Source organism: Paramormyrops kingsleyae, chromosome 8 (assembly GCF_048594095.1).
Source record: "Paramormyrops kingsleyae isolate MSU_618 chromosome 8, PKINGS_0.4, whole genome shotgun sequence".
Classification (NCBI taxonomy): Eukaryota; Metazoa; Chordata; class Actinopteri; order Osteoglossiformes; family Mormyridae; genus Paramormyrops; species Paramormyrops kingsleyae.
Window position 1 is genome coordinate 11438397 of NC_132804.1, and position 16401 is coordinate 11454797.

The following is a 16401-nucleotide window of genomic DNA, read 5'->3' on the forward strand; positions in this document are numbered from 1 at the left end:
AAAGTGACACATGAAAGATGCAGCATGCATCTCCCAACTCAAGCAGCTAGCCTGCTCATTTGGATGGATAACCATTTCATCTGACTATTTCCAGAAGGACTATAGACCACAAGGATCCTGAACAGAACTAAAGTATTCACACCTCTAAGACAATTTTTTTCTTCCAAAGAATGATAGTCAATCCACTGCACTGGAATGAAACATAAACCTGCATATGTCAATTGTTTGTTTTATTTATTTGAGCCTTTTTATTTAGGGTAACAAAAAAAATCTGTTTTAACCCAGTTAGACATTCAGTGAGTTAACATGAATTTGTAACCTACTGCAGGGGCACCACTACAAATTTTGAGCCCCATGAAAGCATATCACATTGGGCCCCCAACCCAGACCAATTCAGTTATGTTCCTACTTTTTTAGGTCCTCTGCCACTCAATGGTCCTTGGAATCATTCTATGCAGATGTACATTGAAGACACAGTTGTGGTCTAAGCAAATTAGGGGCTGGTCTGTGGCTCAGTGGGTTGGGACACTATAACCCAGATCAGATGGTTGCTGGTTCAAATACTAAGAATGACTTCACCGTTGGGCCCTTCAGCAAGGCCTTTAACCCCCCAATTGCTCCAGGTACTGTATGTGGTTTTGGGTGAAAGTATCTCCTAACCATATAAGACGTACTCACATTTCACTAAATTCCTATCCTGAGACTAGCATGCATGCCCTGACATGCAGCACTTCCACTTTGAGATAATAAGATGATAGTAAAGCATTATGAAGGTTCCACAGGTTCACATTTAATTCTTGTACCTGGCATACCCGCTAACCATGGACTTCAGATTTTAAAGATGGATTTGTTACTGATTTCAGTATACACATGGAAAATTATCTGCCTGTACAAGTCTCATTATGGTAAACGTTTAAAAATAAACATAGTTAATAAATGTACTGCATATGACCAAGTGACTTGCAACAATTTCTACACAAATTATACATGTCATTTGATGCAATCAAAAAGGTCAAACAAAAAAAGTGTTGTTACGTGATTCTTATGTTGGACATTACAGTAACACCTAATTAAACCTAGTAAGATCTATGAAATCTAGTGTTTTTATTATTATTATTATTATTATTATTATTATTATTATTATTATAATCACCACAACCCTGTACAGGATAAGCAGTTATTGATGATCGATGACGAGTCTACATAATACACTGATACGTACATTTATCAATAGGCACATATTATTCAGACACGCGAAGACAGCTGTGCAGGGTTCACACAGATGTTTGGGCCACCGAGGGATGGTGTATCCTCGTCCTATCTGCTCACATCTTTACTGTTGTGTACAGACAGTGATGATGAAAGTAAGATGGCGGCTCCGGGAGGCAGAATCGGTGACAGTATGAGCCGGTGGGAGTTATTCTCTTGCTGACGACGGATTTTGGCATCTTTCACACTTTTTTGGGGGGAGAGTATCCGATTAGGGTACCGAATGAGACAAAGCGAATAGATTTTCTGGGACTTATCGAAAATATCCGATTGAGCTACCAGGACGGAGATAGCTAAGGAGTTAACCGGCTAGTCAAACGACCGATCCAGGAGAGGTGTGTGTGCTCCGGGTGCATGCCGGCAGCTTGAACCGGGGGACGCTGACTTCTGATCGGGAGACGTTAAGTGGCAACAAGCGAATTCAAAAATCGACGGCAATGGACTGCGTCCCCAGGACTGGCAAAGGGGAGGCCGGAGAGACCCTGGGCCTCCGATTGTAGACCCGGGTGACAGCACTGACCCAGGCTGTCCCAAAAGGGCGGCGGGCAGGGCGAAGGTTTCGGCGCCTGCGGAGCACGATCCAGTCCCCCTGTTGTACTCTTTACCTGCGCACGGCCGGCACGGCTACCCCAGCTCGCACAGCCTGGCCGCCTTCGGGTGCTGCAGAACCGCTGTTTTGACCGAGGCTCACTCAACGCGACGCCGGACAGAGTGTCGGCGACCCCGCCGGTGAGTGTACGCCGTACCCTCCGACGCCGGGCCCCCGTCGGACGTTAGCCGGGAGGCGAATGTAGCCACCTCAGCTACATCCCGACTCGGGAGCGTCTATCTTCTCGCATAAAAACAAACTCTGTCTGATTTATTAGGGGCTGCTGTGAGAAACATAGCGCCTGTATATATTAAGGCAAAGATCTAACTTCGATGTATTTATGTTTACTTCGAATGTAACGACCGTTCATCCGATTTCCGGCAGGATTAGCCGTTTAGCTGGTTATTAGCTTCGCCGCTAGCTAGTTAGCATGAGCGCTGGCTGTGCGGAAGGGTAGCTGACTGGGAGTTTTACTCCTTTGGGGATAATTGCCGCGTGTCTTTGTGCATTATCTTAAATCGATGTGGCAATCTGACGAGTTTGTCCTCTTAAAGTTGAACTGTTGACACCTCTTATCCGGTAACTTTTAATGACGCGCTTAGCTTTTCGAGTAGCCGATGATTTGGTTTGGTGAGGACGGTGATGTTTAGTTTTTTTTAATTGTTGTTATTATTATTATTATTATTATTATTATTTTTAAAGAATTGTATACAATTCAAACAAAGCAGTGTGTGAGAGGATGCGGCCGTGGTCCAGGCTTCCCTCCATGGGATTCACCTTCTCCCGGAGTCGCTTTAATTTGTGACAGAGAAGCTGCCATTTGACCATCAGCCAGAGACACGTACGCCTCACATTAAGGCGCATAATACTTCGATGCGTTTGTATTATTCAGATTATAAATATATTTATTATTACGCTGTTAAGAGAAAATGTGTTTGACTTGCACTAAAAATCATGTTTAATCGCAGGTTCGTTTACAGTAATTTAAGAAACATAGTGTAATGAACGTATAATGTACATGTTTACCTTTTAACTGCCGTATCGTAATAAGTGCGTAATATACAGTAATGTAGTCTGTATATAGTATTGTAGTACTGTATTGTAAGATGTGCAGTAATTTTTAGCACTGAGTGATGTGTACAGTAATACACAGTAATGTTACGTTTAAATGGCAACTAAAGAAAAAACATTTTAAATGTCATTTCCTGCTACAGAGTGCAGGTGGCCTGTGTTGTGAGGATTGTACACTAGTAACACAGTGCCTTAAGTTTTACACGAGCATCAAAACATTTATAAATTAAGTGTAGTGTGTAAGTTGGGTTCGTTACAGGGTGCAGAGGGGGTCTGGCTCACTGGCTGGGGGTGATGCATAGGCACCAGCTGGCCAGGCCTGAGCAGTAGGGATCAGCTTCTGTTATGCTGTACCGACTCTCTCTCGCCCTTGTGGACTGGACCTGATCTTTATACCCACATTCTTCCGACCCTGTTTTCCCAGAGGAATGGACACTGATGAGTTTGTTCCCCCAACCGAGTGCCCAGTATTCGAACCATCATGGGAGGAGTTCACAGACCCCCTGGGCTACATCGCCAAAATACGGCCCATAGCCGAGAAGACTGGTATCTGTAAGATCCGCCCCCCTCCCGTAAGTATGTGTGGGCACTGCCCTCCTCTCGCAGGTGGTGTGAGGCCCCTCCCCGCCCCCACACCCCACTTCTGTATTTACTGGGTTTGTAATAGTTTAGGTTATGGTTATGGTTAGGGCAGGGCTGGCCTTTTCAAAAATTAGTTCATAGCAGGAATCTTCTGGCTCACCCAGGATCTTCAGCTGTTGCCCTGAATAATTTAATGGCTCAGTTTGGCTGGGCTGTTAAATCCTGACTGACCGTTTTTAACATAATTTCTATGTGCCTGGATATTTTGCTATAGTATTACTATGAACTGTCCCAATGGTTGTTGATCATGTACTTTTATTCTGGTTTGTTTGTCATGCACATACAGCAGAACTCTGAGCATCTCTTTTGTCTGAAGAAGGTGATGCTGTAAAATCACCCCCCCACCCCGTGTAACCACTCTCACACACACTTTGTTTGTCTCTCTTACTTGCAGGACTGGCAGCCTCCGTTCGCCGTAGAGGTGGACAACTTCCACTTCACGCCACGAATCCAGAGGCTGAATGAGCTGGAGGTGAGCTTTGCATACTGCGGTGAGTGCTGCCCATCCTTACTCGCAAGATCACTGACCGATCTTCCCTAACAGGCGGAGACGCGCGTCAAGCTGAACTACTTGGACCGTATTGCCAAGTTCTGGGAGATCCAGGGCTCCTCGCTGAAGATCCCCAACATTGAGCGCCGCATGGTGGACCTCTTCAGCCTGGCCAAGGTGCCCAGCCAGCCTGCATTTCCTCACACTTGTTGGGGTTAGGCTTAATAGGAGAGCTTCCAAATCATGGCAAGGTGGCAGGTAGATGGTTAAATGTACAGACAATGAGTGTGCTGTGAGATGAAAGGAAGACAAAAAGCCTTCACAGGCAAGTTTCAGATCGTAAAGAGGATCTTGTTTTCAGCCTGTAATAACTGGGAGGGATGGCCCTTTAAATCAATGTTTTGTTTACGTTTTTTGTCAACTGTTAACTCTTTAGTGACTTTTCCTAACCCCTGTTTGGCCTTCAGTGAGGTCACTGCCTGGCTTCCTTTTGCTTTCCGCAGGTGGTGTCGGATGAAGGGGGGTTTGAGTCAGTCACTAAGGAGCGGCGTTGGGCCCGCATAGCCCAGAAGCTTGGCTACCCCCCAGGGAAGAACATCGGCTCGCTGCTAAGGTCCCACTATGAGAGGATTGTTTACCCGTTTGAGATGTTCCACTCAGGAGCCAGCCTGCCGGTAATTTCTAGCTGTACAGTGATGCTTTGAGTATCAGCATACACCCCCGCACTCACCTTGAAATTGGGTAAGATGGGTGTGAGTGGCATCTCTACTGGCTGGCCTCACAGCTCCAAGCTCCTCTGTGGTAAAGTTTCCTCTCGCCCCCTTGCACAGCCGCAGTGCAAACCGCGACCGTATGACAGCGAGGACGTGGACAAGGAATACAAGCCTCACTCCATTCCACTGCGGCAATCTGTACAGCCGTCGAAGATCAGCAGCTACGGGCGGAGAGCCAACCGGCTGCAGCCTGACGTAAGTGTCAAACCCGTGGGCCTTGTGGGGAGTGCTAATGTGCATGGGTGGTGTCATACTGGGCTGTGGGGCTGCGGTAGGTGGTCTCATGCTATCAGTCATTGAGTATATTGAGTCCTTTTTCCCATTGGTTTAGTGGTCAGTGATTGACAGCACAAGGGAATCCCACCTACCATAGCTTTAAAAGCCTTAATTCTCTAATGGTTATTTTATTAAATGGAAAATACTTTGTGCATTATAGTAAAACTGTTTTGAGTTAACATTTTCCTTCTGTTCCACCAGTCTACCTCACTGACCTCCTAACTAATATCCCTCCTTTCCAGATGCATGGTACTCACTACTTTACTAACAGTGAAATTCCCCTTAACCTGATTTTTGGTGGAATTAATCTTGATTCCTTTGTATCTATGCTTAAGACAGGCAAGTTTGTACTTTCTATATTTAAATACAATGCATATCCCACCGTAAATGCAAATTTGAGTGATTGTCTCCAGGGACCTAGTAATTAGTTATAAACAATGGATCTTGGGCACCAGTTGTGTGTTATAACCTTGTTTTGCTGGTTACTGTCACCTGATTGAAAGGTGTCTCTTGTGTTGTCGGTTAAGCTGTTGCCAGTAGACACAGGTGTGGTGTCCCAGCCCTAGGTGTCCGTGCCTCATTGCTGTTCTTTTGCCTTCTGATCGCCCTCAGCTAAAACTCTCTGCTTTCCTGGTGCTTGTCTATGTAGCATCAGTGCTAACTTTTTGGCTTGACCTTGCAGCCTCCGCCAACATTAATCAGGTTTCACTGTTTTTGAATTCATTTTTCGGTGAGACGCCAACCGTATAATTTCATCAGAGGATCCAGTAAGCTAGAGAATGAGGGCCTCCGGTTAAGGGAAAACTATCCAGTGTTGTCCGTATAGCACTGTGTATAACTGCATTTAATTGGCATTTAAAATGTGTTGCTTAACATTTCAGCATTTTAAGTAAATTATCCTCCACCCTGTTAGATCCACTCTGTACTGAGTACCACTGAGTACCTTGGATGTAGACCGTAGTACCGTACATATATAGCTGAGTACCAGTGAGCTTCATGGATGTGCACCTGAGGGCCCTCGGTGAAGGACTAGTTACCTCGGAGTTCCACAGATGTGGAGCTGAGTACCACTGAGATCCATGGTTGTAGACCGGAGTACCATACGTATAGAGCTGAGCACCAGTGAGCATCATGGATGTGGACCTGAGTGTCCTCTGTGTAGGACAAAGTACCACTGAGTACCACAGATGTGAATCTGCGTACCACTGAGACCCATGGTTGTAGACCGGAGTACCATACGTATAGAGCTGAGCACCAGTGAGCATCATGGATGTGGACCTGAGCGTCCTCGGTGTAGGAAAGTACCATTGAGTACTGTTGCTTCTTTGTTTCATGGTATGTCAGAGAGAGAAAATTTTACTGAAAGCAGTCTATTTCTTGATACACTATATGGCCAAGAGTATGGACACCAGCTTCTCCAACATCTCATTCCAAAATCAAGGGAATTAAATTTGATGTTGGTCAGACCATGGTTCTTATAATAGCCTCCACTCTTCTGGGAAAGTTTTCTATTAAATAGATCATTACTGGAATTTGTTGCCATTCAGGATGGGTTTTGATGTTGAATTGTCAGTTCCATGATGCAGAATTTCTCAGTTAGCTGGGCTAACTTAAGCTAGAAGTTATAATTGCCCAATAGGAATGCTCCATACCTAAACTGTTTTTACACAAGCATATCTTCTAGCTTAAGTTAACCCAGAAAGAGAAATCCTGGTTTGTGGAACACCACCCCAGATTCCTTTCTGTGAGCTTGCGTGACCTACCACTTCATGACCTGCCACTTGGGTTTGACACGTCAGCTGAACTTGTTCCCAGACATTCTGACCTTCACAGTCACTTGTGGTTGACCAGGACAGTTCTAGCAAAGCAGAAACGTGGTGACTTGTAAAGATGGCATCCTATGATGGTGCCAAGTCAGTAGCCTCTTCTGTACAACCACTTCTTCTGCTTCCAATGTTTATTGCGGGTGATTGCGTAACTGTACACCTAGTTATTCACCTGTGCCTGTAATGGATGTGACTAAATTATGTAATTCCTGTACAGAATTGGGTGTTCACATATTTTTGGCCATATAGTATGTCTTGTGTCAATAACTTTTGGAACATTGTTTAATTTATTGCTAGTGGACTACAGTCAGCAAGGTAACAGTGTCGTTTTTGGAAGCTCATTCTGCAGCCTCAAAAGGCTTTTGTTGAGAGCTTGTGTCAGATTGGTATGAGGTTGCGCTTGTCACGCTGTCTCTGATTGGTGCGCAGCCCCAAAGTGTGAGAGGTAATTTCCGTGGTGCTGTAGCATGTCGTTCCGCCACTGACAGTTGTCAGAATAAAGCAGAGCATGCTTCTTTTGAAATGCCCGAGGGAGATGTTGTATGAGCACCTTTGGGATCCAGAGGGAGGCTTTTCTCCACCCCCGCCCCTTCCTACACACTTATAGCACCGTACTCACTTCCCCCACTCACTTCCCCACCCTCTCTCACTTCCTCGTAAGTCCTCTACGCCCCCTTTTCCTGTTTGTTCATCCCTCTAGTCCTCTCAGTCCATTGTTGCTGTTGTTGTCTCTCCATGCAGGGTCCTGAAGACTTGCCCCCCCACCCTCTCACCGCTGGCTCTCAGCACACCTCTTCGGTACTGCCCTTCTCGCGGTCCTGCTTTCTGCCTCTCTGCTTTCCCCTTTGCTGTCTCCTTTTCTTCCATGCTCTCTCCATCCTCCAGCCTTCTGCTCGTCTCCTGCTCCTCCCTTCCTTCATTCGTGCCACTCGTACTCTGATCAGTTGGAGATGCTGTGCTTGTGCGTGTGTGCTTGTGCGTGTGTGCTTGTGCGTGTGAGTGTGTGTGGGCTGATTCCCTGCCTGTGTGCTCTTTAAGCTGTGCCCTTTGTTTCCTGCTGCGCATACGCTCTGCCAGGTTCCCTTTTTGTCTGCCTTTTTTCCCCCTGCTTTCTCTGAGTGTGTTTGCAGCCGCCCGTCAGACAGTCTGTGTGCGGCAGGTAACCCAGTATTAAGTAAAGGAAGCCCCCTAAGCGACAGGAAATCGCACCTGCGATGTAGATGTAACCGTTAGAGATGAGGTTCCATAAAGACTGTAGGTCTGTAAGGAAATCACATGTTTGTATTTTTGACGGGTCAGAGGATAATGCTTCACATGCTCGCTCGTTTTACTTACACCAAATGTGCGGAGGGGAGAATGAAAAATGATTGGTTCAGCGATAACCTATCAGATTGTAGAGGAGGTGGGCTCAAACAACTAGAGGAGGCAAGGCCAAGACATCTGATTGGTTAGACCTGCCTCCTCTAGTTGCTTAGAGCTGCCTCCTTTACAATCTGATTGGTTCAGCGAAATAACCAATCTTTTTTTTGTTTGTTTTGCCCTCAGATCATTTTGTGTGAGTAGAACTCCCATGATCCACATTCTCAGGGTAATTTGGGGGGTGTAGCTGAAGAGTCCCATTGATAGGCCAGCCTTAGGGTGGGGTGTCTTCAGGCTGCAGAATTAGCCTCCCCCAGCTCCCCTCAGTTAGTGCAGATTTACATGGTAGCTCCCTCACTCTCATTTTGCCGCCCCTCCAGCCGGAACCCACGGAGGAGGACATCGAGAAGAATCCAGAGCTGAAGAAACTGCAGATATATGGGGCGGGGCCTAAGATGATGGGCCTGGGGCTGGTGGCGCGAGACAAGGGGGTGAAGAGGAAAGGTGAGGCAGTGCTTTCCCAGAATGCAGCTGTGCAAGGACGGTCACAGACTGTCGCTGAATGTGTGTTCTTGGTTCTCAGATGATCTGCCACAGACTGTGGTCGTGAGGGATGGCACCACGATCAAGGAAGAGTCGGGGGAGCAGGGCGGGGGGCCGGAGGCTTCCCACACCATTTCTGTCAAGGAGGAAGAGGGAAGGACGAGTGAGGAGGAGGAGGAACGCGACGAGCCATGTACCAAGATGACCATGCGACTGAGGCGGAATCCAAGCAACGTACAGCTGGTGAGGACAGGTCTAGGGCCTAGGCTGTGGATATGGGCTGTGATCTTCGAACGTGCCTCATGGACAGCAGGGGGCGTGGCAGTTAAGGATGTGGCCGGTGTTCCAGGTGGACTCCTTCGTGTGTCGGATGTGTGGTCGCGGAGATGAAGACGAGAAGCTGCTCCTCTGCGATGGCTGTGATGACAACTACCACACCTTCTGTCTGCTGCCGCCGCTGGGTGACCCCCCCAAGGGGGCCTGGCGGTGCCCCAAATGCGTGGCTGAGGTGAGGCATGCTGGGACCATCACCGCTGCAGAGCAATGGCCCGTCAACACGTGTCTCACTCTCCCTCCCCCCCTCCCCAGGAGTGCAAGCGGCCGTCGGAGGCATTTGGCTTTGAGCAGGCCACTCGGGAGTACACCCTGCAGAGCTTCGGGGAGATGGCCGACACCTTCAAGTCCGACTACTTCAACATGCCCGTCCATGTAAGAGTGCCTCCTTGCCGTGCCACTCCCCCCAAGGCCTGGGCGCTCCCCCTAATGCCGTTCGCTCCCTCTTGGGCACGCAGATGGTTCCCACCGACCTGGTGGAGCGCGAGTTCTGGCGGCTGGTCAGCAGCATCGAGGAGGACGTCACCGTGGAGTACGGCGCCGACATCCACTCCAAGGACTTCGGCAGTGGCTTCCCACTCAACAATGGGAGGCGGAAGCTCTCGCCGGAAGAGGAGGCAAGACCTTGCTCCCTCGCCACTCCCAGCCCAGGGTGAAACCGCCCTGCCTGACCGGCTGCCTTTTGCCCTAACGTGCAGGAGTACGCGAGGAGCGGCTGGAACCTGAACGTGATGCCCGTTCTGGAGCAGTCCCTCCTGTGCCACATCAACGGCGACATCTCAGGCATGAAGGTGCCCTGGCTCTACGTGGGCATGTGCTTCTCCACCTTCTGCTGGCACATCGAGGACCACTGGAGCTATTCTATCAACTACCTGCACTGGTACTGAGGTCCTGCGTCCTGTTGTGTCGCGTTGCACGTTTCGCCTGCCCCCAAACCATATCAGACGCACCTCCTCTTTCTCGCCTTAGGGGGGAGCCCAAGACGTGGTACGGCGTGCCGTCGGATGCGGCTGAGCACCTGGAGGACGTCATGAAGACGCTGACCCCGGAGCTGTTTGAGTTTCAGCCTGACCTGCTGCACCAGCTGGTGACCATCATGAACCCTAACATCCTCATGGCCCACGGGGTCCCGGTAGGTATTGCGGTCCGACCCGGCCCAGTTTCTACCCTGAGGCTGTGTCACTGCTGATGGTGCCTTTTGCTGCTAGGTATACCGAACCGACCAGTATGCGGGGGAATTCGTCATCACCTTTCCCCGGGCGTATCACGCTGGCTTCAATCAGGGGTACAACTTTGCAGAAGCCGTCAACTTCTGTACAGCTGACTGGGTAAGTGTTTTCCTCCTCCCCCCGCCCCAGCTGGTATCTGTCTTGATCTTCTGCATGACCTTGTATGCAGGTAATAGGAGTGCTGTCGTATTGGGTACCAGGGATCACTCAGGCAGTTTAAATTTCAGTGATCCTGGAGCATTTAAAGGTACAGCCGGCTACCTTCGGTCGACGGTTGGGTCTCCTGAAAGGCCGTGTCTGTCTCACCTCAGCTCCCAGCTGGCCGTTCCTGCGTGGAGCATTACCGGCGCCTGCGCAGATACTGCGTCTTCTCCCACGAGGAGCTCGCCTGCAAGATGGCCGCCTGCGCGGAGAAGCTGGACCTGAACCTGGCAGCGGCCACTCACAGGGAGATGCTCAGCATCGTGCAGGAGGAGCGGAAGCTGCGCAAGGACCTGCTGGAGAGGGTAGGGCCTACTGATCTCGGGCCGTCCCCACCCCCGCACCCCGTTCCCATCCACCAGGGGCTGCGCGAAGCTGACCAGCACTGCTTTTCATAGCTCTCACCATGTGCCACGTCCTCTGAGGAACATAATGAATTCTTGTGCTATTCAGTGTGATATAGAAATTTTTGTCACACCAAGGTGCTTGATAATAGTGAGTGGCCATCCATTATTATATATAAGAAATAAAGAAAGCCAGAGAACAGGGAACCTAAAACTCCCAGGTGGGGAGGAAAAAAATCTCTGGAAGTCCAAGGTCGACTGACTGCCCAACCCCCCCATGCCTCCGGTCATGCTACTGTTACTGTAGACCAGCATCCCATGTGAGAATAGCCAGTGGGGATTCAGCATGTTGCTTCTGGCCTCAGTTTCTTGCCTGATCGCATCGCCGTGCCAACAGGGAATCGTGGAAGCGGAGCGTGAGGCCTTCGAGCTCCTGCCCGACGATGAGCGCCAATGCGACAAGTGCAAGACCACGTGCTTCCTGTCAGCCTTGGCCTGCAGCGGCTGCCCCGAGCACCTGGTCTGCCTACACCACACGCAGGACCTGTGCTCTTGTCCTGTGGAGAAGCAGTACCTCAGGTACCCAGGCTCTGCATCTGAGAGCTGTCCTGTCTGGGGACTCGGCCCAAACCCATGCCCGTGTCCCGTTTCCACACCAGGTACCGGTACACCCTGGATGAACTGCTAGCCATGCTTCACCGCCTCAAGGTCCGGGCCGAATCCTTTGATTCCTGGGCCAGTCGGGTAAAGGAGGCGCTGGAGCAGGAGGAAGGGAATAAGACGGGTAAGGAAGCACTGCTTCATTTGGGTTATCTGCAAAGCATTATGGGAAGTCTCTTGATTAGTTTAAGCTGTTTGTTTTGGAAACTGGAAGTGTTCAATGTTCTACAAAAATTAAAATGTATGTTTGCACAGACGTGGAGGAGCTGGAGGCGCTGAGGACGGAGGCAGCTGAGAGGAAATTCCCCGACAACGAGGTGTCTCAGCGCCTGAACGCTGCCTTGAGTGACATTGAGCACTGCCAGGCCGTCAGTGGGCAGCTGATCAGTGGCTCCCGCGGCAGGTGGGTACAGGGCTTAGCTCGAGGCCCCAGGGTGGGCGGTGGTATGGCACTGACCCTGCATTTGTGTCCCGCAGGATGCTGAGCCTTGCAGAGCTGCGTGACCTGCTTGAGAAGATGAAGTCTCTTCCTTGTGTCATAACTCAGGTGGACGAGGTGCAGGTGAGACCCCTAAGCTTAACTGGTCAGATCAGCAGACTGCTTTCCTTGATAATTAACTCTGAGCCCTGGATGGTACTCTCTCTGTGATCCAATGCCTGTGCTGATTCGCTCTGCCCTGTGGGTCAGCCTGACCATCAGAACAAAAACAGAAATATGAAGGGATCCTGGAAAGAGGAGCATTGCTCCTATGATGCTCACCTCCTCTTCCAGGTCCTCCTGACTTCCGTGGAGCAGTTCCAGAGCCGGGTCCGTGCCCTTCTGGATGGTGGACGTTGGAGCCAGGCCCCGGCCAATTCAGAGGAGCTGCAGGATTTGCTGGAGGAGGCTAAAACTCTTGCGGGCGAACCCCCGGAGTGTGAGACTCTGAGGGGCCTGCTGGAGCAAGGCTGCTGGCTTGGGGAGGTGCGCAGAGCGCTGGGCCCACGGGACAGCAGCGCTGAGAGTGCCGGCCACACGCCGGCTTCGCTGACAGACCTGCGGAGTCTGGTGGAGGCCGGCCGGGCCCTGCCGCAGAGCACCGCCGTAGAGGCGGCCATGGCGGAGCTGCAGGAGCTGCTGACCATCGCTGAGCGCTGGGAGGAGAAGGCGCAGATCTGTCTGGAGGCCAGGTGATGTACCCTCAGACTCCTGCAGTCTGGTTCGCGGCACGGGCCGGACCTGTTTACAGTAGCACCAAGTCGGCTCATTCCGGTTTCATACATTATGAAGCATGGCTCCTCTCTGACATTTGGTATCAAGACAAAATCATTAGTTTAGATCTGTTGTTAGGGGTGACGTAAATTTGGGGGGGGGAGTTCCAAGGGTTCTTGAGTGACAGCGGTCCTAAATAATTGGCGCATATTTGGAGTGACCTGGGTTGGGTGTGTTTTCATGGGGCCCAAAATCTCTAGCGGCGTATCAGCTAATGGGACTCATGGGAAATGGAGTCCTAGAGAAGGGCAAGCTACGGAGGGTAGCCCGTCGGTGTCAGTGCTGAAATAAAGCAGTATCATTTTTAGTCTTGCTTTGATAGACCCAGACAGGAGGCACATGTGTTCGTCTTATTCCCCATAGACAGTGCAAATGATAACAGGAGTGTTGTCTGGTGGCAAAATAAGCCGTCGGATAGCCATACGGTACCGGTCAGAGGTATAGCGGATCACCAGGTCCTGCATAAGACCCCAGAAAACTGATGAACTGCCCTGTCGCTGGGCTCGTCCTCGGCTCTCTCCTGTGCCCTTGCAGGCAGAAGCACCCGCTGTCTACACTGGAGGCCATTGTCAGTGAGGCCACGGTGATCCCAGTGCAGCTGCCCAACATCCTGTCTCTGCAGGCCTGCCTGGGCCGTGCGCGCGCCTGGGTCACTGACCTGGAGGAGATCCAGGTGAGTCCTGGCCTGTCCTACAGGCTCCACCCCCTATGGCGGGCTCACTGACACCCCCCCCCCCCACCATGTCCCCCAGAATGGAGAGCATTACCCCTGCCTGGACGATCTGGAGGGCCTGGTGGCCGTGGGTAGGGACCTACCTGTGCAGATGGAGGAGCTGAAGCAGCTGGAGGTGCAGGTGGCCAGCGCCCAGGCCTGGAGGGAAAGGGTCAGCAAGAGCTTCCTGAAGAAGAACCCGGCACACAGCCTGCTGGAGGTGATGGGGGCCACAGTGCCTGGGGGTGGGCACCCAGGGCCAGCCCTACTAGGGACTCTATCCTCATTTGTTTCTTTTATATCATGGCAGGTGCTATGCCCCTGTGTGGAGAGGGGTCAAGGCAAGCATGGCCGGTCAGACATGGGCAGCCTAGGCCTCACTGCACAAGATCTGAGGGACCCTGGAGCTATAGTGAGTCTTACAGTGAGCTGCATGCTCTGTTTTTGTGCTGGCTCCACCCTCAACAGTATGTGGGTGTGGTGTCTGGTGAGCATGGCCTCGGTGGGTGTGGTGTAGAATCTGGCAGTATTACACCAGTTAAGAGCCAGGTGGTTCTTTGGCCAGTTCTGTGTATTATCAATCCTGAAAGCTGCCAGCCAAGCTGCTCTTGCTGAGCTTTTACTGATGAGCTGCATTTTCCCACCTGTCCACCAGGTGTCAGCGTATAAAGACGGAGAGCGACGAGAGAAGGAAGCTATGAGGCGCCTCCGTGAGGTCAACATGGCCACGTCAGTGTCACTGGAGTGTGAGGGTGAGAGGCACAAAGAGGGCAGAGAGCAGGACAGTGCGTGCCTGAGCCCAGCGGCGCCCCCTGCTGGCCTGACCGCAATCTGCGTGTGCGGCCACCCTCCCCGCGAGCCCCTCCTTCGCTGCCGCATGTGCCAGGCCCGATTCCACGCCGGCTGTGTGCCCTTCCCTGCTCTCTCAATGCCCGCCTCCCCAGTCTGCTGGTGGGACTGGGACGTCGGCTTCCTGTGCCCGCTGTGCCGGCGCTCACGGCGACCACGCCTGGAGACCATCCTGGCTCTGCTGGTGGCACTGCAGAAGCTGCCAGTGCGGCTGCCTGAGGGAGAAGCCCTACAGTGTCTGACTGAGCGGGCCGTCTCCTGGCAGGGCCGGGTCCGCAGCGTGCTGGAAAACCCCGAGTTGCAGGGGGCGCAGGAGACTCTGCGGGAGCTCCGGGAGGGCAAGGGGGGGGGGCAGGACTTGGAGGACGGAAGCCCCTCCCACCCGGACACCAGTGCAGTGATAGCGAATCGCTGTGAAAATGGACATGGCGACGGGGAGGATTCGCACAACGGCACAGGCAAGTAGGCGCGAGGCACAGGTTCCAAGTGGAGCTGGGCTCCAGCCCAAAAGCATACTGCTCATATTCTTATGTCGCCCCCTCCAGGTGTGGAGGCACTCCTGCACCTGTTACCCTCCCTGCAGGGCCCTGTAATCGAGCTGTCTCCGTCAGCCGTGTCCCAGTTGGAAGAGCTACAGCTGGAAGGGGACCTCCTGGAGGTGACTCTGGACCAGACGCTGACCATCCACTGGCTGCTTCAGGCCGCCTCCCGCCCCCCCTTGCGCACTCTGCGTGCCCTTATAACGGTAAGGCACAGCTCCCGAAGGGATTAGAGCTTATCAAATTTGTAATAAGTGTGTCGAGAGCGCATAGTTTAAGGTGCTTTGCTAAATGGAAGGGTGATGTCGCCCTCTTGTGTCCGGCAGGCAGAGCTGCAGGAGCAGCAGCAAGCTGGGCGAGGCGGGGGCCGAACGAAGGACTCCAAAAGGAAGAGGAAGCGGCTGCGGGAGGCGGGCAGGGCAGACGAAGGCCTGGGCTGCAAGAAGCCCCACCCCCCGAGCCCACTGACCCAGTCGGAGGTAACTCACATTCTGTGGGAATCATACAGCATTTTTTTTGCTAGGGTCTAGTTAGTTGGCTACTTTTTAGGTTTAACCACACTTTCATGTGCTTGTATTTCACAGATCCTGTGAAGGGGGATGATGGATTTACTGAAAACATGGTGGATGGGCCAATCACCTCCTCCCCCCACCCCCCCACCCCACACCCGACACACACACACACACAAACACAAAGCGCAGCCACCCAGGACAGAAGGAACAAAATAAGGGCAGGGTGAACACCAGCCCCCACCCGCCCCACTGACTGCTCTCAGCCCCCCCAGAGTGTGCCAAGGGCTGCTGGCCCTGTGTTTTTGGAGGTGGGGCTGTGGAGTCACGCAGCTGGTTTGTTTCCCCTTGAAGCACTGAAACTGCGCCGCCCCCCCCCCCCTTCACTGGAGGCTGGACTTCTCAGTTCGGCTCGGACTGCGTGAAGGTCTGTGCCCCCGGTGTGGGTCAGACCTGCAGCAGAAGCTGCACAGGTAATGCCCCCCGCCCCGTGCCCCCCTCCCCTGCCGCCGCGGACTGCAGCATACGGTGGGGGCTCGTAACCGTATTTTTTTGTATTGGGTCTTGGGCTTTACTGAAGGTATCAAAGGAGAAAATGTTTGGGAAGTTTAAAGAAGCGTGCAGGCATTTGGTGCTACTTTCCAAAGCCGTCTCCTTTTCCATTCTCTTATCTTTCTCTCCTCCTCCTCTCACTACTTTTTTCCTTTGGTTTTTCCACCTTTTCTTCCTGAGCACTTTGTTCTAACAGAATTTCTGTCTTGGTTCAGATATTAATTATTATTATTATTATTATTATTATTATTATTGATATTATTACAGATGTGGTTCTTTTCTGATTTAATGTTGCCTCCCCTCCTCCTAGTTAGGAAATTAAAGGTTTAGAAGTGTTTTAGGACTCATGCAGTCCTGTGTCCATCTGTGAGTCTGTCGTTGTC

At 51.5% G+C, this 16401-nt stretch overlaps 1 protein-coding gene across 3 annotated transcripts; it reads left to right on the forward strand.

The window, feature by feature from the left end:
- The first annotated feature begins 1322 nt into the window (after positions 1-1322).
- On the forward strand, positions 1323-16361 carry kdm5c (lysine demethylase 5C). 3 transcript variants are annotated; one of them, XM_072715216.1, is made up of 28 exons: positions 1328-1998; positions 3354-3501; positions 3966-4043; positions 4116-4238; positions 4565-4735; positions 4892-5029; positions 7678-7734; positions 8676-8799; positions 8879-9081; positions 9188-9346; positions 9427-9546; positions 9630-9788; positions 9870-10051; positions 10141-10303; positions 10380-10499; positions 10712-10906; positions 11343-11524; positions 11605-11729; positions 11861-12008; positions 12083-12167; positions 12378-12775; positions 13392-13530; positions 13610-13789; positions 13880-13981; positions 14225-14876; positions 14964-15163; positions 15284-15436; positions 15542-16361. In XM_072715216.1, exons 2-28 carry the CDS (start codon positions 3358-3360, stop codon positions 15548-15550), a joined length of 4509 nt encoding a protein of 1502 aa, XP_072571317.1. In that variant the 5' UTR covers positions 1328-1998; positions 3354-3357; the 3' UTR covers positions 15551-16361. The 3 variants fall into 3 exon arrangements, with proteins under 3 accessions (XP_023693248.2, XP_072571317.1, XP_072571318.1); XM_023837480.2 differs by having other exon boundaries at positions 1323-1998; positions 13610-13981; XM_072715217.1 differs by lacking the exon at positions 7678-7734.
- The last annotated feature ends 40 nt before the right edge of the window (positions 16362-16401 follow it).